Below are 22,285 nucleotides of genomic sequence, written 5' to 3' on the forward strand. Positions count from 1 at the left end.
GTCCTCACTAAAAAACACAAGTTCAAACACACACTCCTCCTCCTCCTACGTCCTACCACAATAAAAGCCCCCTCCCTCCTCCTCCAGTGTCCTACCACAATAAAAGCCCCCTCCCTCCTCCTCCAGTGTCCTACCACAATAAAAGCCCCTTCCTCCCATCGCTTAGCAACCAGACAACCAGTCACAGGCACACCTGGCTGAGAGATGACGCAGTGGGTGATGGGAGATGTAGTTCCCTCCTCCCTCCTCAGCAGGCATTTGTTCCTGTAGACCAAAAATAGCTTTATTAATCACCTTAGCCTGCTCTGGAGACAGACACACACACACACACACACACACACACACACACACACACACACACACACACACACACACACACAGAGTATACCTCATGTACTCAGCAGCAGAGACATCACATAGTGACCCTCAAAACGTCCCAAAATCCGAGAAACATGTATGGGTTAGCCTAACCCTAACCACTATCATTTTACAAAAGTGGCCCCCAAGCAGAGCATGTGAAACATGACAATAGCCTGTATAACTGAATATACATACATATATTTATTATTTATACACACACACACACACACACACACACACACACACACACACACACACACACACACACATATTTAACCACACAGCAGCTTTAAAATCTTGAAGTTTTATTTGTTTGAGATGTGTCACAACATAAACCTTTTATTGAGTGTTGGAGCATAATTATCAGATTTGGTTGTTTATTTGTAGTTATTTTGCTATTTAACTTTTTTTTTTAAACAACAAAACAAACCATGTATCGAAGCAGAAAATGTATTGAAATCTCGCGATAAGTGGATCCAGCGCGAGAGCTCGGGTCGGCTGCATGTAAACAAACAGGAGCTGGCCGGAGTGAAATCATTAAGATTTCAGGCAGTTAAAGGATAATCTGGGGTGATTTTCCGGTGCGATCTGGTGGAGGAGATTAACGGCAGATAATCTCAGCTGTAACGGAGGCAGGTGAGCGGGAAAAATATTTTAAATGTGTTTTTTTCAGCGCGTTAGCCGGGCAGTTAGCTGTTAGCTCGGGCTCGTTCTCCCTTTGTGAGGACACGTGAAGCCGCAGTCGTCCATCGTCATTATCCCGTATTCCGTTACAGTCACAGTCCCGGGGTTTAACCGGAATGACGCACAAAACGGTGAAGCTACCGTAGAGATAAAAATCAGCTCTGACCGAGAGCTTCTGTTCGCACCAACACGCTCTGACGGTAAAATACCGGAAAATGTAAATGAGGTTTGGTTAACCCTGTAAAACCTGGGCTAATTGGGTTTATTTCCTTCAAAAAATAAATAATTAAATAAAAATAAACAAAAAAAGACAAACACACGCACACACAAATCAGGAAATTATAAAAAAAAAAATCATCCAAAGAAACATTAAACAAAGAAAAAACCTCAAACTAACATACACAAAAAACTCCAAATAATAATAATAATAAAAAAAAAGAACATTAAGAAACCGATGAAGTAATAAGTAAGTAATAATCAAAAAAACAAACAGAAAAATAAAAAATGTGGGGGACTTTCTTCGGTCTGAATTCATCGGTGTGATCACGTGACTTTGTCCGATGACTCACCTGGTGTTCTCATCCCTTTCAGTCTCTGCGGGTCGTTGGCATGGCGACCAGACGGAGATTTGATTTCAAATTCAAAGAGACGGTTTTGAAATTCGCGGAGGAGACCTCGGCGGCGGAGGCTGCGCGCCACTTTAACGTCCACTGGAAACGAGTAGGGGAGTGGAGGAAGCAGGAGGAGGAGCTGCGGCGGGCGGACCAGGCGAGGGCGCGGCTGGCAGGCGGCGGCAGGAAGAAGGTGAGCGAGGAGCTGGAGGAGAGCCTGGCGGCGTGGATCTCCTCGATGCGCAGCAAAAACAGAAAAGTGACGAGGACGATGATCAAGAAGAAGGCGCTGGAGATCTACCCGGCTGTGAGCGACGGAGGGAGGGCGTTTGTTGCTAGTGCTGGTTGGCTGCAAAGATTTCTGAAGCGGAACGAAGTGTCACTTCGCCGCCACACCGCTGTGGCGCCGCAGGAAGACGTGACGCTGCTCCCGAAGAGACTGGTGTGGTTTATCGACTACATCGGGAAGACGGTGAGCTCCAGAAGGATGTTAGAGCGTGACATCATTGTGATGGACCAGACTGAGGTTTGTTTGGGCAAAACAAGCCGCCTCACTGTCGTTCTTGCCGCCAAGGACAATGGCACTAAACTGAAGCCATTTGTTGTGTTCAGAGGGGCCGATGGTGGCGTGGAGGCGTCTCAGACCTCCGGCGGCGTGGAGGCGTCTCAGACCTCCGGTGGCGTGGAGGTGTCTCAGACCTCCGGTGGCGTGGAGGCGTCTCAGACCTCCGGCGGCGTGGAGGCGTTGCAGACCTCCGGCAGTGTGGAGGTGTCTCAGACATCGGGTGGCGTGGAGGCACTGCAGACCTCCGGCAGTGTGGAGGCGTCGCAGACCTCCAGCGCCGTCATCTACATGTCGGCCAGCAGCTTAATGAGCGACGAACTCACCGCACGCTGGCTGCAGTCTGTGGTGGGGAAATCCAACGCCACGCCACGCCTCCTGGTGTGCCGCCACGTGGGCGCTGCCACTAAAGCGGAGCTGAAGTGCGGCTACAACATCACAACGGTGACGATCCCCGGAGATGGCGAGGAACCAACCGACATGATGTGGAACGAGCCCTTCAGGCAGAGCGTGCACACCGCCTACGAGTGGTGGATGGCGGGGGACGTGGAAAAGGAGTTCACGCCCGCAGGGGAGTTAAGGCCTCCCGCCCGCCACCTGCTGGTGGACTGGGTGGTGGCGGCGTGGGACAGACTGGACCGGGACATGATCGACAAGTCTTTCAGAGCGAGTGGACTGTTGGTGGAGAGCGACGGAGGAGAAGATTACTTTGTCGTCTGCCTCCGGAGGAGGAAGCCCCGTGGCGCCCGGCGGGAGGCGAGGAGGAGGAGCTGTGAGCTGGATGAGGAGGTGAAGGAGGAGGACGACGCCTGAAACGTTTATTTAAATAATTAAAATTATGTTTAAATTTAAAAATGTTCCACTGTAATCGACTGTAACTGTTTTATTTTAATAAATCTGATTTTAAAAACTGATTCGAACTTCATCCATTCTTCGTTTAACCCTTTGAAACCCAACAAACCGGCTTTAATTCTGTCAAACACACTATATATATTTATTATATTTTTGTTGTAATTTTTTATTCATAAATTTATCAGCAAATTATTTTTTCGGTTTATTTTTGGACTAACTAACAAAACTTTTTAGATGAATCATCTGGTCAATGAAAGGTTAATTAATCCTGGGCCTTCAATTTACAGTCACGTTTTTCATCTAATCATCTGGTCAATAAAATGAAAATTTAGAAGTTTTTATGTAAAAGTTTATCTGCAGATTATTTTGTCTTTCATTTTAAATTGCCTGTTCAATAAAAAAACTTATAATAATAATTATCCAGAATCTTTTTTCAGGAATTTTTGCTGCTTAAGATCACAGAACAAAAGAAAACCAAAAAGATTTATATTTGAAACTGATTCCAGGGACTTTTTTCCACAGTTTTCTCCAGCAGATTATTTGGTCCGTTAATTCAAATTGAAAAAAATAAATACTTTTTTCAAACTGAAAAAGTTTCTGTAAGTGACGTCTAAATTTTCACGTTTACTGTCAGAGAGAGAAAGAAAACCAGTTTGCCGTTTTTCGATTGTGTCTAACTTCACTCGTCTCTGTCCAGCCTCTGCAATGTCCGTCCTCATCCACACTCGCGGCGAGGCCGGCGGTGGCGTGGCGGCCCATCTCCAGTGCCCCATCTGCGGCCATTTCTCCAAGAGCCACGCCCACCAGCTGACCCACATGGCGGCATCTCATCCCGCCTCCCTGGACGGCGTGGCGGTGGGTCGCCTCGGCAACATCGTGATGTATCAGAGCACGGCCCGCCTATTCCACTGCTCCGACTGCTTCTTCACCACCCGAGACTTCACCAAGCTGTACAAGCACATCATCGCCAAACACTGCGTGGACGAGAGGGAGGGCGGCGGGGATGAGGAGAAGGCGGCGGCGGAGGAGGAGGGGGAGGAGGAGGAGCGAGGAAACGACAAAATAAAAAGCGAGGAGGAGGAGCGAGGAAACGACAAAATAAAAAGCGAGGAGGAGGAGCGAGGGAAAAATAAAGTGAAGAGTGAGGTCGAGGAGGTTGAGGAGGTGGAGGAGGCGAGGCCGGTCAAAGCGGACGGCGAAGGAGACGAGAGCGTCCTGATGTTCGATGGCGCCGGCTACCACTGCCTGATCTGCGGCTGGAAGACCAAGCTGAAAGCCATGGGCGTCAACCACGTGGTGAGGAAGCATGACATCCCCAAAGCGTACGCCGCCCAGGCCGTCAGACGGGATGCCGTCGCCGCAAACACGCCCAAGCAGGCTCAGAGCAGCGGCGGGGCAGAGGAGGACGAGGCGGCGGCCGGGCTTAGCGGCGAGCTCCTGAAGGAGGAGATGGAGGCCACGGCCAAAGTGGTGCGCTTCATCTCCAACCGCTTCGTGTGTCTGATCTGCGGCTGGAAGACCAAACTGAAAGGTAGGGCTTCAACATCTCCAGATCGACCAATCAGGTTCTCCCCTCTGACCCTGCAGCTGTCAAACACGTCTATAACCTCACAGGAGTCTCCGCCCTCACTTCAACGACAAACGCACTCTGATTTTAACCTTAAAATCACCGCAAACTTAGGTCAACACTAACTATTTTTAAAAGTGCATTCAACCACCAAATTCTAATCAGATGATTCGTGAGTCCAAGTGGACGTTTGTGCCAAATTTCAAGAAATTCCCTCAATGTGTTCTAGAGATATCACATTCATAATAATGACACAAATGCAAGGTCACAGTGACCTTTGACTAACGAACTCTAATCACTTTAGAAGTATTATCAAGCGGAGGTTTGTGCCAAATTTGAACTAATTCCTTCAAGGCATTCTCAAGATATTGTCTTCGCTAAAATAAGATGAATGCAAGGTAACTGTGACCTATGACAACAAAAATCAAACTAGTTCATTGTTGAGTCCAAATGGATGTTTGCGCCAGATTTGATAAAATTTCCCTGATGCGTTTTTGAGATATTGAGATCACAGTGACCACCAAATTCTAATCAGTTCATTTTTGAGTCCAACTGGACGTTTGTACCAAATTCGAGGACATTTCCTCAAAGTGTTTTTGAGATATCACATTCATAAAAGTGACACAAATGCAAGGTCACCACAACCTTTGATAACCACTTTAAAAATTAATATCATGTGGACGTTTGTGCCACATTTGAGGAAAATCTCTCATGCCGTTCTCAAGATATAGTGTTCATGAGATTGAGACGAATGCAAGGTCACTGTGACCTATGACGCCGAAAATCAAACCAGTTCGTTGTTGAGTCTAAGTGGACGTTTGTGCCAAATTTGTAAAGTTGTGTAAAGTGTGACTGGATCTCTACCTGTTGCAGGTTTCGCCATCAGCCACGTGGTGCGCAGCCACGACGTGGAGCGTCCGTACGGCTGCAAAGACTGCAAGCGCTCCTTCTTCCTGCCCAGCCGGCTGCAGCAGCACGTCAGGGCGTCCCACCGGCCCGGGCGCTACGCCTGCCCCTTCTGCTGCTTTAGGTCGCACTTCCTGGGCGGGTTCAGGAGACACTGCAGCCGCTGCAACGCCCGGGAGGAGGAGAACGAAGCGGGAGTGGGGGAGGAGGGAGGAGGAGGAGGAGGAGGAGGAGGAGGAGGAGGAGGAGGAGAACGAAGAGGAGGAGGAGGAGGAGAGGAGGGGGAGGAGAGGGGCGAGGAAGAGGAGGAGGACAGAGACGGTGATAGAGGACGAGGACGAGGAGGACGACTGAAAGAGGACGTGTGTGTGTTTACATGTTCACGTCATGTGAAGCTGTTAGAAAACGTGATTGTTTCACTAAATCATCAATAAACGCCTTTTTTTAACTAAATCATTTGTTTGGTCCGGTTTTTAAAAAGGGGGGCTTTTATTGTGACGGGACACAAACACTTCTAAATATATGAAAACTACTTCAATAAAAACACTTTTTAAATACACACTCATATAATTTAAAACACTTTTTAGAGGATATAAAGAAATACTGCAGTGTACACCGTTTTCAGTGACAGGCGAGGAAAACGCTTTCAATTTACGCTTAAAATATACAGAATGTCATTTCAGTCGATATTGAATAAATTCATAAATATGCTTTTGAAATGATTAAAAAAGAAAAAAATCCTAATGATAAATTAAAAAAGATATATATATATATAAATAATAAAACATATAAATATATCCATTTGTCAAAACAGCTATAAAAAAGGCATTTTCTCTTTAAAGAACTACTTGTTTTTATTTCAGGGAACTTATTTCAGTATAAAACTTCAATTTCCTAATGTCTATTTATATCAAGGAACTTTTACGTTCTAATTCAAAATTTAGTTTTGTAAGGGAGGTTTCCTAATACAACATTTGTTGATTTCAGGGAACTTTTATTTCATGATGCATAATTTGATTTTTAGAGGGAACTTATTTAAGTGAATTTTTATGTGCTGATGTCACAGCATTTATTTATGGTAATTTTTTATTTCCCATTTATTTATGCCAGGGAACTTTATTTTCTGATGCTTCATTTATTTATTTTAGGAAACTTATTTTTTTTCAGGAAACAAAGTGAACTTTTACTAATATAGCCCAACCTAATTATTTCAGGGAACTTTTATTTTCTGATTCCACATTTATTGATTTTTTTTATTTAAGGGAACCTTTATGTCCTAATGCTAAATGTATTTATTTTAGAGAACTTTTAATTGATAATGCCCAATTTAATAATTACAGGGCATTTTTACTTTCTGATTCCACATTTATTTATTTCAGGGAACTTTAATTTCTTGATGATACATTTATTTATTTTTAGGAAACTTTTATTTCAACATGCCGTTTTTGGTTTTGTGTAGTTTTTCATAAAACTTATTCAAGCGAACTTTCATTCAGAATGTTCCATTTAATTATTTCAGGGAACTTTTGATCTGTGATTCCAGATTTATTTATTTCAGGGAACTTAAATTTCCTAATGCCTCATTTATTTTTTAAGGTAACTTTTATTTAATAATGCCCAATTTATTGTTTTAAGGGAACTGCAATTTCTTAATATCACATTAATTAATTTCATATTTCCACATGTATTTATGTAATGTGCATATTTATCCCCGAATGTATTCATTTATCTACTATTGACAAAAATGCCATTTCATTTTTTTTAAAAAATCGATAAAATATAATAAACACAAAAATTCACTAATTTTAACAAGAAAACGACATGTTGAAATGACAACATTTTCAAGTTATGATCTTGAAATAAAAAAATGATTTCGATAAATTTTCAGAGGCCAGTTCTGTTGTGTGTGTGTGTGTGTGTGATTACCTGATCAGGTGACAGGAAACAGTGAGTCTGCAGCGATCAATATTTGTAATTTATTTAACCCCAAAAACCCCAAAAACATACAAAAAAAACCCACCAATAACACCAGAGAGTGACGACGCGTCCTCGAGCCGCACCGAGCTGAGGACAGAAAAACTCTGCGATTATTAAACTCATGTCTAAAAAAAAAAAAGTGAAGCACCGAAACACAAAACATGACCAGGAAACACCCTGCAACCTTCTCCCTTTCAAAGTAAAGTTTCCTCTATATTATCACACTCTGTGGAGAAATAAAGCTGTAATTTATGAAAATATGACACCACTAAGAGACTCATTTCCACTGCCTGAACGAGAGCCGTTTCAGACAACAAAAAACAGCGTACGGCGCCTAAAGAGTCCAAAAAAAGACTTTCACACATTAACTTCCTCCATTCTGTAACAACACACAAGTCTATTTTTGAGGGAAAGTTGGAAAAGAAAAGTCCTAATTTTAGGAGAAAAGAAGCGTTATTTGTCAAGAGAAAAGTCATATTTTCAGGAGAAAAGAGGTTGTTACGTTTTCAGGAAAAAAGGAGAAAAAAGTCGTTACGTAAGCCTCATGTAGTGTAGAGAGAAGCTGTGAAACTCTTTTGAGAAAAAGTCAATTTTTTTTAAAAAAAAGTCTTCATGTTTCAAAATAACATCATTTGAGATGAAAAGTCTGAATATTTTGAGGAAACTTAGTAATATTTCAAGAAAATAGAGATAATGTTTCCAGAAAGACCTTTTCAAGTTCTGAGAAAAAACGTCTTAGTGTTCCAAGAAAAACGACGAAGTGAGAAAAGTCACAACGTTTCGAGAAAAACGTCTTAATGTTCCATGAAAAAAGTTTCAAGAGAAAATTCACAATGTTTCGAGGTAGGCGTCCTTTTTTTAGAGAAAGATGAGTTCATGTTTCCAGATAAATATCTTAATGTTGTTGAGAGAAAAAGGTAACGTTTCGAGAATAAAAGTCGCAAAGTTTTGAGAAAAACATTTAAATTTGTTGAGAAAAAAAGTCATAATTTTGTGAGAACTAAGTCAGCGATTCAGAGTAACTCATGAATAAACTTAAATCAGCTCTACTTTTTCCGTCCGTCACATAAACACAAAGTTTTGCCTTTTTGGAAAAGCAGCAGTTTGGCAGATCGTTTGGTTCCTGCAGTGGAAACGAGTTTAAACGTAATTTAACGGAGAACCACCACAAATCTTAACCTCTACCAAAAAATATTAGACTTTTTCTTTCGGAGCGTTTTGCAGAAGCAGCTGAAACGACTAAACGGGAAGTCGAAGCAACCGGCGGACTCAACCGGACGCCACAAATAATCCCTCAAAGCGAAGGCGGCGCCATTGGCGCCATTGTCCCATACGAGCTTATCTGACAGTTTCGTAGCGTAACGAGAAAACAAGAAAACGGATATAAAACTGCACCTCATTCACTTTTCTTTTTCGTTTGATTGGCAGCTGGACGTGACTCTGTCCCTCGTAGGGCTCCGGTTACCTGTCCCAGAATCCCCTGCTGTCTGTCAGTCCTTCAGGTTTCACCGTCATCGACCGCACCTGAACGACAGACAGTCACGTTCGGTTCCCATGGCGATACAGATGGAGGTCAGATGTGTCGCGGGCACCACGCTCCCTCCAAGGCGGCCATGTTGATTCCTCTCAGGTCGCTGAAGTCGTCGCCGTCTCCGTCGCAGTACTCGCCGTCGCCGTCGTCGTCGTCGAAGCGGGACGTGTAGCTGGCCGCCGCCTTCTGCTGCAGAGACACGAGGACGCCATTGGGATTATTAATCCCCGAATCATTTTCTGTATTTAAAAAAATGTCGGTGAAATTTTAACTTGTGTTTTGATTTTTACCGTTCGAACCACGGGCTCTCTGAACGGCGGGCAGACCATGTGGAAGCGAGGTATCGCCACGTGGAAAACTTCCTCTTTATTGGCTACAAGAAGAACATCAGAAAGACAAAAAAAACTGCTTCAAAGTAAAAGAGCTGCAGCTGTCACACTCAACTCACGGCCCGCGGACCAAATCGGGCCCCTGCTGGCCCCCTGCTGGCCCCCCAAACCTTCTCTTACTGACAATAAAAATAAAGTCATTGTTTTTGTCCTTTTAGCCTCCATAAGACACCGGAGTGCATGCAAGTCTGAAAATGACTGAAAATCCTAAAAATGACCTAAAATTCAAGATACTTCCAAAAGTCCTTGAAACTTCCTTAAAGCCTGGAAATGTCCACAAATCCTAAGAACGTCCCAAAATCCCAGAAATATACTAAAATCCTTCAGATCCTAGAAATTTACTTAAATCTGAGGAACACCCAAAACTCTGAAAAACGTTCTAAAATCCTTGACCTGAAGTCCTAGAAAAACGTCCTTAAATCTTAGAAATGTCCTCAAACGTGAAAAACATCCTAAAATACTAGAAAAGTCCTGCAATTCTAGAAACATCCTGAAATCCTAAAGATGTCCTTAAATCCTGGACGCACCCTGAAATCCCAGAAATGCATTAAAACCTGAGAAACTTCCTAAAATCCTAAAAATGTCCTAAAATCTTAAAATCGTCCTAAAATCCCAGAAATGTCCTAAAATCCTTGAACGTGTCCTAAAACCCTGGAAACGTGTCTGGTGCTGCTGGCCGACAGTCAGCAGGATGAAGGCAGATCACAAGGAAACAAAACGTCTGACGTGTTATTTTCAAAGTCGGCCTTAAATTCTCACGAACACAACAAACGTCAGACGTTTCGGTTATTTCGGCGATGAAGTAACCGGAGCAGGACTTACCCAGTCTGTGGAAGGTGTAGTGACCCTCCATGTACTCTGACGGCGTGGAGAAGGTGGTGCAGCTGGCGTACTCGTGGACCTTCCCAGGCGTCATGACGGGAAACTCTCCTGCGAGCGCGCGCGCACACACACACACACACACACACACACACACACACACACACACACACACACACACACAGACAGAGAGACAGATAAAGTAAGCAGGTAACATCAGCCAGTCGAGCCGTACAGGAGGTCACGTGACGGCAGGAGCAGCGTACCGACCACGCCGGGACCCTGGACTTCCTCCACGTTGCCGTCGGAGGTGGTGATTTTCCAGTAGCGGCTGTCGAGCTGGCAGGCGGCTTCGGGCGAGGCGCTGCTCGACATCTCTATTCTGGAAAGACACATTTGGTTAAACGCGTGTGCAGGCGGGCGGACAGACGGCGAGCAGGCAGAAAGACGCGCACCTGATGCGGTAGGTGAAGAAGAAGTGCGGCGGGTGGACGGAGGAAAGCTCGGGCAGGAAGGAGGTAGAGACGGAGACCGTGATGTCTCCGGTGGTCGCAACGCAACCCTTTTCGTGCACATACCTGCAGACAGGAGACGTTAGCTCACTGGTGACCACGGGCGGGCGTGAGGGACACGTGAGAGGGCGTCCGTGTGTTACCTGAAGATCTGGTCTCTGATGATCGGATACTCTCCGGTGACGACGTTCTGGACGTACGACGTGAACCACTCCAAGAAACAGGAACCTGAACACGACGAGAGTTCGAGGAATCACAAACGAGTTTCTAACATCTTCAACATGAACACAACAAAAACACTGACGAGACTGTGACGACTTTTTGTAGTTTCTAGGACTTCTGGACAATTCATGGATTTTAGGACATGTCCAAGATTTTAGGACATTTCTAGGGTTTTGGGATGTTTTGAGGTTCTTTTTGACGGTTCTGAGATTTTATATTTCTAGGAATTCACAGCGTTTCTAGGACTTTGGGGGATCTGTAGGATTTTAAGACATTTCTCAGGATTTTTGGATGCATCTGGGATTTCGGGACATTTGTGGGATTTCAGGGTGTTTGTAGAATTTTCGGATGTTTATAGGATTTTTCGACTATCTCAGAGATGAGGATATTTCTAGGATTTCAGGAAGATTTTACAATTTTTTGGACATTTCTAGGACTTCAGCTGTTTCTTGGGTTTTAGGACATCAGTGTCTCAGCTGTGTCCTCTGTCGGGGGTGTGGGGGATCCTCCTCTGGCTCTTTTTTGATCAACAAGCTCCATTTTGATGCTGTTTTTGCACTCTGGCACCTTATGGGGACTAAAAGGACAAAAACTGTTCACATTGTGAATCACTTTATTTTTAGTGTCAACCAGATGCTGGTTGGGGGGCCACCAGGGGCCCTGTCAGGGGCCTGATTTGGCCTGCGGGCTGTAAGCTGAGTATCAGTGCACTCTTGGATGTCCAGACAACGATCACTGGATTATTCTGACGCTGACGAAAACATTAAAACATTACGTTTCTCAGCAGAGCTCTGCAGCCTCTTTTTTTGTTGGTGATTTCCGGATGTTTCCGGATGACGTCACCAGGAAGTTTCGAACACAGAAAAACAAGCATCGTGATCATGTGATGACGGATAAACAGACCTGTGATGAACATGTCGATGGCTGAAGGATCCTGAGCTGTCTGATCCTGAAACACAGAGTCGGAAAAACGCGCTTTGTGAGATCACAGTGACCTTTGACCACCAAAATCCACGCCTCAGACTGAGCGTTTGTGCCAAATCTGTACAAATTTACACAAGGTGCTCAAAATATTGCATTCACAAAATTGAGACCGACGAAAGGTCACGGTCACCTTGACCTTTGACCACAAAAGTCTAATTTGTTCAACTGAGACTCAAATTGGACATTTGTGCCAAATTTGTAAAAATTCCATCAGGATGTTTTTGGGGGTATCTCATTCATGAGAATGACACAGACAAAAGGTCACTGTGACCTTGACCTTCTACCATCGAATACCGAACATTTTGTTCTTGTGTCCAAGTGGACGTTTGTGCCAAATGTGAAGAAATTCTTCAAGGTGCTCTTGAGATAATGCGTTCATAAGAATGAGACACCACCAAAGTATTATTGGTTCATTGTAAATTCCAAGTGGGGGTTTGAGCCAAACTGAAAAACCTACTGATGGCATACAATCTTGAATAATTACCTTAATGAGAATGAGAGAGGTGCAAGGTCACAGTGACCTATGACCTTCACATTCTATTTGGTTTATCTGTGACTCATGGTGAACATTTTAGAACGTTTTAGAAGAAATTCCCTTGAGGTGTTCTTACGATATCATGTTCACAATAATGAGACAGTCAAGGTCACAGGAACCTTGACCTTTGACCACAAAAATCAAATCAGTTCCCAGTTGGGTCCAAGGGAATGTTTGTGCCAAAGTTGGAAAAATTTTCGCAAGATGTTCTTGAGCTGCCCTGTTCCTGAGAACAGTGACCTTGACCTTTGACCACCAAATCTAATAAGTGCATTTGAGACTCAAAGTGGACGCCCCCTGTTGTACTGTTGTGAACTGTGTGTAACCAGCGGGGTTTGCGTACGGGGCAGGGGTAGAAGCTCTCGAACATCCGGCGCCCCTCAGCGGGCTCCAGGGCCATGTACTGGCTGAGCCCCGTGTGGAAGCAGAAGGTGAGCGGGAGGCAGCGTCTCATCCCCTTTCTCTGCTGGAACCCTCCGGCCGCCGTCTCCACGTCCAGCAAGACCTCTGACCGGTAGTGGTTGGACAGGGACATGCTGCCCATCAGCCTGTGGACACACAGACAGGTGGAGGTTAGACAGATGGACGTGGTCAGGGAGCGTCCATCAGACAGACGAGCACCCACCCCGGGATCACCAGCTTCTGTCCATTGTGGATGCGGTACGAGCAGCGGTAGTCGTCTGGGAGTCTGCAGCCGATCTGAGCCTCAATGTCGTTAAGCTCCACCTCTGTGGCGCCCTCTAGGGGGAAAACCAAACGCACCACACAACAACTTTAACGTGAACGGACATGGAGGAATATCAGCATCATGACCTTAAAATAAAAGTATTATCATTATAATGTTTTTAAAGAAGAAAAACGTATAATATCATAAATTACACATTATTAAACATATAAAGAATTACACAATCCTGTATACAGATATAACTGACATCATCAAATATAAATACACATTAAGTCGTAAAATCATAAAATCTCTGATATCATTGTGTGTGTGTGAGTATATGATCTTTAAATATCTGAAAATGCTTTGAAATAAATACATTTTTAAAAACTATTTTGATATAAATATATATTTGTAATTTTGATTGAAAACATTTGAATTAAAAATTAATTTCTAATTAAAAAATAAAACAAAATACTTTATTTTATTCCTAAACACACAACACATTTGACATAATTAGATATATAAATATATATTATGCCTTCATAAATAAAAATACAGAAAACATCCTATACATATAATTACACAACATCATCATCATATATAATCATTAGATATATAAAATATCTGAAAATATAAGTCTGTTTATGTATAAAATAAAATTAACATATATGTGAAACATTTGATCTTTTAATACATATAAAATTATTAAATATGTTATTAACATGAGATACACATCAATATGTGACACAGTTTGATATATAAATATCTACAAAATAATATCAATAAATATTTATAAAATTATTACATACATAAAATATAAATGACACCATACAGTATTAGATATATAAACGTATATGGCTATATTAGATGTATAAATATATAGGCCACAATTATATATATATATATATATATATATATATATATATATATATATATATATATATATATAAAATTTGATCTATAAATATAAATGACATCCTTGGATAAATATAAACACATGAAGTTATAAGATAAATATATAAAAAAAACTCTTTAGATTTTTAAATATAAACAAAATAATTTGATATATGAAGGCATATAAATGACACAATGAGATGTATATATATGTATATATTTATATATACAGTATGTATAAATGTGATGAGTGGGTGTGAGACCTTTGAGGGACGCGATCATGCGTGGACACCTCTGCTGCAGGAAGGCCTTGAGCTGCTCCCAGGCTCTCTTCAGTACTGGGTAGTACTGCATGTAGCGGCCCAGGTCTCTGTAGTACTGTTTGAACAGACAGTACCACGACACGCCGCTCTGCACGCGCTCCGCACTGCAAACACACAACACATCCGTCCAATGAGCCGTCAGGCTGCCCGTCTCCTCCTGCACCCTGTCCTCACGCTGAGCTAAGCTGGACAATTTTTAATTTTTACTTTATTTACATGTTTTTCAGCAATTTTACTTTCAAGCACACTTCCCCTACCCACTCAAAATATCAACAAATAAAAAATAAATACATACAAGTAAAAATATAATAATAATAATAATAATAATAATAATAATAATAATAATAATAATAATAATAACAACAATAAAATATGTATACCAATAAAAAAGTAAACACTGCAAAAGCATAAAAACAATGACAAATAAAACAAAAAATGTGTAAAAAATATTAGGACATAATAATAGCAAAAATATAATAAAAATAGAAGTAAAAGTATGATAATAATAAGATTTAATAATAGGTAAATCAATAAATATTGTAAAATATAATAATGATAGCAATTAATAAAAACATAAATACAAAAAAAGAGATCAATAATAATAACAACAATAGAAATATGTAGGAAATGGAAGAAAAATACATAATAAATAATGGTAAGAATAAAATAGATAAATCAAACTTGTAAAGATACAATAATAACAACTAAAAGAAATAATAAAATACTCTGTAAAGAAAATCTGCAAAAATAATAACAACAATTACATGATAATAATAAAAATAATAATAATAATAATAATAATACTAAATGAAGTGAAATGTTTCTCACTCTGTGAGCAGCCAGTGTTTGGAGCAGAGGGATTTCCACAGCGGGTTGTGTTTGGACAAGTCGTTCAGCCTCCTGCTCACATAACTACAACTGCAGAGTGCACACGCACACACACACGCACGCACGCACGCACGCACGCACGCACACAAAGGTGAAAAAAAATATTTGACTATTGAGTAATCATTTAATGCGAAACATTTCCTGCTTTTCTCTTAATCTCTTAAAAATCTCAACTTTAAATCGTGGAAAATAGTACTTTTACAAAACGATCACAAAAAATGCCATTTTAATACAATAACCACCAAAAAAGCAAAACTAAAAATGGTGCCAAAAAAATAAACATAAAACAGAGAAAGCTTTTTATAGAATAAATATTGCCAAAAACCTTAAAAAATTGCAAAATCACCAAGAATGTTCACAAGAAAAGAAATCACCTTTAAAAGTTTTTCTGAATTACCACAAATCTTAAATTAAAAAAACAAATATCTTCAAAGAAAAAGCATCTCTTAAAGGTTGTAAGGAAAAATTTTAAAGTTAAAATTTGCCATTTCACAATGTTCAACCATTTATCTCAGCCAGAAACTGTACATGCAGAAGTCCTTACATTTTTAAAGATATTACTAAAATAACTATTACCATTTATACAAAAAATACTGTTTTCTTTACAAATTACCAAACAGTTTGCAAGAAAATAAATCACTTCTTTAAATCACCACAAACTGTAAGAAAAAAAGTACACAAAAAATAAAAAAATCTCCAAAAAGTTGTAAGAAACAAAAAAGAAATCACCAAAAGTTTTCGAAGGAAAAAAGATGCAATTTTACAATATTAAACCACTTATGTCAGATTATTAAAATAAATAAGCCATTATACAGAAAAATCTGAAAATCTTTAAAGAAAAACCTGCTAATGTGTTTGTTTTCTTACAAATACTTCAACGTTTAGAGGAAAATAGACGGTTTTGACCGTTTTTACAGTCCTTTCACGGTATTCCCTGATTTACCGGAGCCAGAAACCGTAAAAACATGACGTGCGTTAGAGTCACGCGCCTCAGCTGATATTTTACAGGTTTGGGAAACACAGCTGCGTCACTTCTCCTGAAATGTCAGGGTAAATCTAGTTTCCCAAACTTTTCCAGGCCTGGAAACGGCTCTCGGCGTTAAACAGCGACCTTCCGTTCAGACGTAAACAAACAGTTAGCAGCTGTTAGCGCGCGGCTAGCTGCACGCGCTGTGTTTGTCTCGTGAGAGCAGCTCGCGCTACCTCTCCGCGTGCTGACGGCGGCTGATGATCATTACTTTAATTAAAACTTTTTCGGCCGCCGGCGTCTGTTTTTAACGCCCCCGTCACAAAGCAGCTCCTAATTAACAGCTAATTCAGATGCTAGGCTAACGAGCCGCTCGCGCGCTGTTTACGGACACAGCCGTTGTTTACGGTGGCCCCGGTGCGCGGCCCCGGTGCGCGGGCCCGGTGCCCGCCCGGTAAACGTGCGTACCTGATGAGGTCCCTGAAGCCCAGGAAGGACAGCACGTGCAGCAGCGGGTCTGACGGCAGCTGGTCCACCCGGAGCTCCGCGTTAGCCGCCGCCATGTTAGCCGGAGACCGACCGTCTGTCCGCAAACATCACGTCACTTCCGGCTGCAGCGCAGCGCGGGTCACGTGATCATGTCAAATCCGCACCTGAAGAGAAGCGTTTGGGAAGGGTTAAATCACGAAGTTTACCGCCGACAATCACGGAGAAAATAACGTGAAACAAACGGTCTGAATGGTGAATATCGATTGTAGATTGATCAGCCTGCTTCAGTGTGTGACGCTCCCGCTGACGTCCACCAGAGGGCGGCGTCACACCTGAACATCCGCGGACAGGTGCGTCCCGCTGCACGCAGAGTACTCACATCTTTTACTGCATCGGAAGTACTAATACAACAATCCTGGAGCAGTTTAACAAGACACGGGCCGAAAATAGCAAGAAAATATTTTTTAAAAAAAACAAACAGGAAAATTTCCTGAAAATAAGCAAAAATAAAAAAAAAACCCCAAAAGAGTAAAAAAAAAAGAAAAAAGAAAATTTCCTGAAAATAAGCAAAAATAAAAAAAACAACCCCAAAAGAGTAAAAAAAACCCAAGAAAATTTCCTGAAAATAAGCAAAAAAAAAAAAAACAACAAACAAACAAACAAAAGAGTAAAAAACAATCAAGAACATAATCCCAAAACATGCACAAATTTGAAAATCAAAACAGAAGCATACATTTTTTCTGGAAAATATAATTATATTATGAATATGGTTTCTTTTGATTTTTCCGTTATAAAAACACATATCAGGTCTCTGTCACGTTTCCTGCAGTGTGAGGGACATTCGCTGACTTTTCTTAAAAAGTGGTGCCATGTCTTTGATAAACATGAGAAAAGTGAGACTTTGGTAGATTTAGAAAATTATTTTTAAAAAGTTAGGAGAAAAATGACTATGGTAAATACATATTTAAAATCATGTTGTAGAATTATACATTTCAAACACTTTTTCCAGGTTGTTTTTAGGTTGTAGGCGATAATGAACTTTTAAATTTTTAAAAAGCTCTTTAATCGGCGTCTGGGAGAGTTTTAAAGCGTCAGTGTTAAAGTGGAAAATCGGAGGAATGCGTGGATCTCGCGGTGGTGGCCGTGCGATGATGTCATAAGTAAGCTCCGCCCACAGGAGCTGCTGGCGTCCACGCTGAGGGTCACCGTGTGGGTCCTGGAGGTGTGAGACGCTGTAGTCCACGTCTTGGTCCTCAAAATATCACAAAAACTCACAATGTGGATTATTGTGGAGGCAGAAACACGTCCGGACGTCACCTGAAGGGTTTCATCGCTAAAGTTCGGCAGCTGGTTTCGGACATGAAGACGTTATTTTACTGTCAGAAATGTTTAATATGCAGATGAGCCATCAAATACTGAAGTATTGGCTGATCTACTGTGATGACACGTACTTTTACCAAAGTACTTTCACCGGCTGAGGACTGATGTCACGGATCGTTTACCTGCAGTGTTTGTGGGTTCGTACTCGGAGACAAACTCGACCGACAGAAGCAGCAGGATCCACCAGGACCAGGTCCTCAACACAGGACCAGTCTGAGGTGCAGGACCTGTCCTGTGCATCTGTGTGTGTGTGTGTGTATCTGTGTGTGTGTGTGTGTGTATCTGTGTGTGTGTGTGTGTGTGTATCTGTGTGTGTGTGTGTGTGTGTATCTGTGTGTGTGTGTATGTATCTGTGTGTGTGTGTATCTGTGTGTGTGTGTGTGTGTGTGTGTGTGTATCTGTGTGTGTGTGTGTGTGTGTGTGTGTGTGTGTGTGTGTGTGTGTGTGTGTGTGTGTGTGTGTGTGTGTGTATCTGTGTGTGTGTGTGTGTGTATCTGTGTGTGTGTGTGTGTGTGTGTGTGTGTGTATCTGTGTGTGTGTGTGTGTGTGTGTGTGTGTGTGTGTATCTGTGTGTGTGTGTGTGTGTGTGTGTGTGTGTGTGTGTGTGTGTGTATCTGTGTGTGTGTGTGTGTGTGTGTGCAGATCCAGTTGGTTTCCTTGTGTATAAACGAAGGTTCCAGGTTTTTTGAATTAACAACATTTCTGTGATTTTAGGACGTTTTTCAGATATTTGGACATTTAGGACTCTTCCATGGTTGAAGGATGTTTCAGGTTTTTAGGACAGTCCTGGGATCCTGGGACGGTTCCAGGATTTGGGGACATTTCTAGAATTGTATCTCTGGCTCCTCACAGAGAGTTTGATGCAGTTTGTGTCTGCAGCCAGCGGAGGGCGCCATGCACCGCGTAACGCACGGACCACAGAGAGACACCAGCAGGCAGGAGAGGACGGAGACGCCGCAGACCTCCTGCAGCGACTCAGTTCTCAGAGTCTTTCCAGATTTTCTGTTCACGAGACAATTCAGCAGCTTCAGGTGCATCAAATCTGTCAGTCATCCAGGTGTGCTGCGACGCAGCTGCGCAGAGCGACAGCGCAGGAAACGGAACAATATTAGACCCACACTTTTCCAGGACTTTTCCAGGACCTTACGAAACCTACATTGATAATCCTTCACGGTTCTTTTGTCTGCAGAGAGAAGAAACCAAACGAAAAGATAAAGGTGATATTTTATGTCTTTTTTTAAAAATAAACATTTCTAAAGAAAACATTTTGGTGATATTCATTTTTATTTTTGACTATATTATTTCTTGAACACATCACCTGTGATTATACAGGTTTGTGAAACAAAACTCCCAAATTTTCCCAAAACTCAAGGTATATTTAGTTTTCAAAATGTTTTCCAGGTCTTGCTATTTTCAAATTCCATGACTTTTCAATGTTTTTCATGACCGTAAAAAAACACTGGACTTCATAGAGGCTCTGTGGCAACATCTGTGTGGGAACAAACACACACACACACACACACACACACACACACACACACACACACACACACACACACACACACACACACACACACACACACACACACAGACACACACACACACACACACACACACACACACACACACACACACACACACACACACACACACACACACACACAGACACACACACACACACACAGACACACACACACACACACACACACACACACACACACACACACACACACACACACACACACACACACACACACACACACACACACACACAGACACACACACACACACACACAGACACACACACACAGACACACACACACACACACACACACACAGACACACACACACAGACACATTCACACAGACGCACACACACACACACACACACACACACACACACACACACACACACACACACACACACACACACACACACACACAGACACACACACAGACACACACACACACACACACAGACACACACACACAGACACACACACACAGACACACAGACACACACAGACACACACACACACACACACAAAGACACACACAGACACATTCACACAGACGCACACACACACAGACACACACACACAGACACACACACACAGACACACACACACACACACACACACACACACACACACACACACACACACAGACACAGACACACACACACAGACCGAACAAACACAGCTTTCTATCAGAAACGTCCTGTTTGTTAACAAGTCGACACAGAAGAAGAAGAAGTGTGTGTGTGTCTGTGTGTGTTATACTGATGTGTGTGTGTGTGTGTGTGTGTGTGTCTGTGTGTGTGTGTGTGTGTGTGTGTGTCTGTGTGTCTGTGTGTGTTATCCTGGTGTGTGTGTGTGTGTGTGTGTGTGTGTGTGTGTGTGTGTCTGTGTGTGTTATACTGGTGTGTGTGTGTGTGTGTGTGTCTGTGTGTGTTATACTGGTGTGTGTGTGTGTGTGTGTGTGTGTGTGTGTGTGTGTGTCTGTGTGTGTGTGTCTGTGTGTGTGTGTGTGCGTCCTCTGGATCCAGGAGAGCGTTCGACACACTGAGGAGCTGCTAATTAGCCTGTGTGTAATTTTCATTGTTGCCAATTACAGCCAGAGGGGCCGAGTGTGTGTGTGTGTGTGTGTGTGTGTGTGTGTGTGTGTGTGTGTGTGTGTGTTTACACTGGATGCTAACGAGAAGCGGTTGACCCACTTCCCAAAGGAGCTCCCAAAGGACCCCCCCCCCCGCCGACACGAGGTCACGTATGACGGCCTCCGCTGACACTTCAGGTGTGGACGTTTCTTCGCCTCCTCAGGTTTCTTGATTTTCAGAAATAAGCTGCATGACGTGACGACGAGTACGCTTCTTGTCTCGTTTCTCTTTGTATTTCTATTTTAGCTTTATTTTTTCTGTATCTTCTGTTTGTGCTGCAGCTGAAACACCTGAGTTTCCCCTCAGGCCATGACGAAAAGTTTCCTTTTTATTGCTACGTTGAGAAAAAGCGTAACCTCATTCTTTTAACTTTATTACATTTTTTAAAGAAAGACACTGCTGTGATTCAGAAGAAGTTTTTTTGTAGGAAGACATCCCTGCATTTTTAATGCATTTCATGGTAATTTCTTGCACATTTTTGGATTATTTTCTTTCTTTTTTCCTTTTTATAAACTAATTTTCAGGAAATTTTTTAAGTAATTTTCACCCCCTTTTTGGGTCATTTTTTTCTTATTTTCTTTAGTTTTTCCTTTTTAAAACTAATTTCCAAGTCATTTTTAAGTTATTTCTTGCCCCTTTTTTGGTAATTTTTTCTTTTTATCGCTCACTGCCTTCGTTCAATTTTTTTTTTCTTCAGAAATGACGTGACGATTAATCTCTTTCTTTGAGGATTAATCAGATCTAAACGGGCGTGTAGATTATGGAGAACGATGAATTTTAGGAGGGAGGTGTTGTCAGTTGTCTGCGAGGAGGCGTTTTTCTGCACGTTACTGTGTCTCTGTCCAGGTGGGCTCACTGAGCGGAATAAACTCCGTCACCTTCTTCTGCTCCTCGCCGTTAATCCAATTATTCGCCTTCTCTCGCACCAAGACAGGAAGAAGCCCCCGAGCAGGAAGACGCTCCAGTTGTGTTCCCAGAGGGACACACACACACACACACACACGCAGATATCCAAATGAAGTGATAATTAGTGGACACACACACACACACACACACACACACACACACACACACACACACACACACACACACACACACACACACACACACACACACTCCTCAGCCCTCTCGGCGCCTTTGTTTCCTCCGTGAATGTGATGTATGTACATATATGTATGAGTGTGTGTTATCTGTGTCGTATAAAACATTATTGATCCCCGAAGGGAAACTCGTCAAACGCACACTGGGCGCCACGACGGCTGTTTCGCACTCGGCGCTTTGCTCCAGGACGCTTTAAAGTCGAATATTTTACTCCCGAGGTTACAAAACAACTCGCGCTGCGTCTCTGGCGACCCGCCGCTGACCCTCTCTGCTCAAACACAACAAAGCCGCTGACGGAGAGCGAGGCGAGGCGAGGCGAGGCGAGGCGATCAATACCACGATCTGTGGGTTAAACCTGCAGCCAGTTCAGCGTACAGACTGGAAACAGACAAAAACAGCTCGTCTGGCT

At 42.4% G+C, this 22,285-nt stretch overlaps 1 protein-coding gene, 1 long non-coding RNA gene and 1 pseudogene across 4 annotated transcripts in view; 1 reads left to right on the forward strand and 2 right to left on the reverse strand.

The window, feature by feature from the left end:
• Window positions 1-704: 704 nt before the first annotated feature.
• Window positions 705-7,641, forward strand: LOC121963431 (uncharacterized; annotated as a pseudogene). The gene is made up of 4 exons (XR_015775879.1): window positions 705-996; window positions 1,636-3,055; window positions 3,692-4,600; window positions 5,510-7,641. The product of XR_015775879.1 is annotated as an uncharacterized LOC121963431 (transcript).
• A 479-nt stretch (window positions 7,642-8,120) lies between these two features.
• Window positions 8,121-16,874, reverse strand: fbxo3 (F-box protein 3). Of its 2 annotated transcripts, none has more exons than XM_088074521.1 (12): window positions 16,719-16,874; window positions 15,224-15,313; window positions 14,336-14,499; window positions 13,137-13,251; window positions 12,855-13,059; window positions 11,896-11,941; window positions 10,914-10,998; window positions 10,714-10,836; window positions 10,525-10,640; window positions 10,262-10,369; window positions 9,341-9,423; window positions 8,121-9,236 (listed from the first exon to the last, which is right to left on the reverse strand). In XM_088074521.1, the coding sequence occupies exons 1-12, from the start codon at window positions 16,811-16,813 to the stop codon at window positions 9,093-9,095; spliced, it is 1,374 nt and encodes a 457-aa protein (XP_087930647.1). In that variant the 5' UTR covers window positions 16,814-16,874; the 3' UTR covers window positions 8,121-9,092. The 2 variants fall into 2 exon arrangements, with proteins under 2 accessions (XP_087930647.1, XP_087930646.1); XM_088074520.1 differs by having other exon boundaries at window positions 8,121-9,239.
• A 1,899-nt stretch (window positions 16,875-18,773) lies between these two features.
• The window catches only part of LOC148185450 (uncharacterized), a 31,014-nt gene continuing 27,502 nt past the window's right edge, over window positions 18,774-22,285 (reverse strand). The window contains exon 3 of the long non-coding RNA XR_015775884.1: window positions 18,774-19,302. This is a non-coding gene — a long non-coding RNA (uncharacterized LOC148185450). The remainder of the gene's footprint in view (window positions 19,303-22,285) is intronic.

This window comes from Plectropomus leopardus, chromosome 24 (genome assembly GCF_026936395.1).
Source record: "Plectropomus leopardus strain MGB_pleo_1.0 chromosome 24, ASM2693639v1, whole genome shotgun sequence".
NCBI lineage: Eukaryota > Metazoa > Chordata > Actinopteri > Perciformes > Serranidae > Plectropomus > Plectropomus leopardus.

What these genes read in the sequence shown, in the direction of transcription:
- fbxo3 (XM_088074520.1), bottom strand. Translation starts at nt 16,813, where the DNA reads ATGGCGGCGGCTAACGCGGAGCTCCGGGTGGACCAGCTGCCGTCAGAC. An exon ending in CATGATCGCGTCCCTCAAAG is followed by an intron (nt 13,252 to 14,335) that starts GTCTCACACCCA and finishes TTTTCCCCCTAG; the next exon opens with AGGGCGCCACAGAGGTGGAG. An exon ending in CATCGACATGTTCATCACAG is followed by an intron (nt 10,999 to 11,895) that starts GTCTGTTTATCC and finishes CGTCGTGTTCAG; the next exon opens with GTTCCTGTTTCTTGGAGTGG.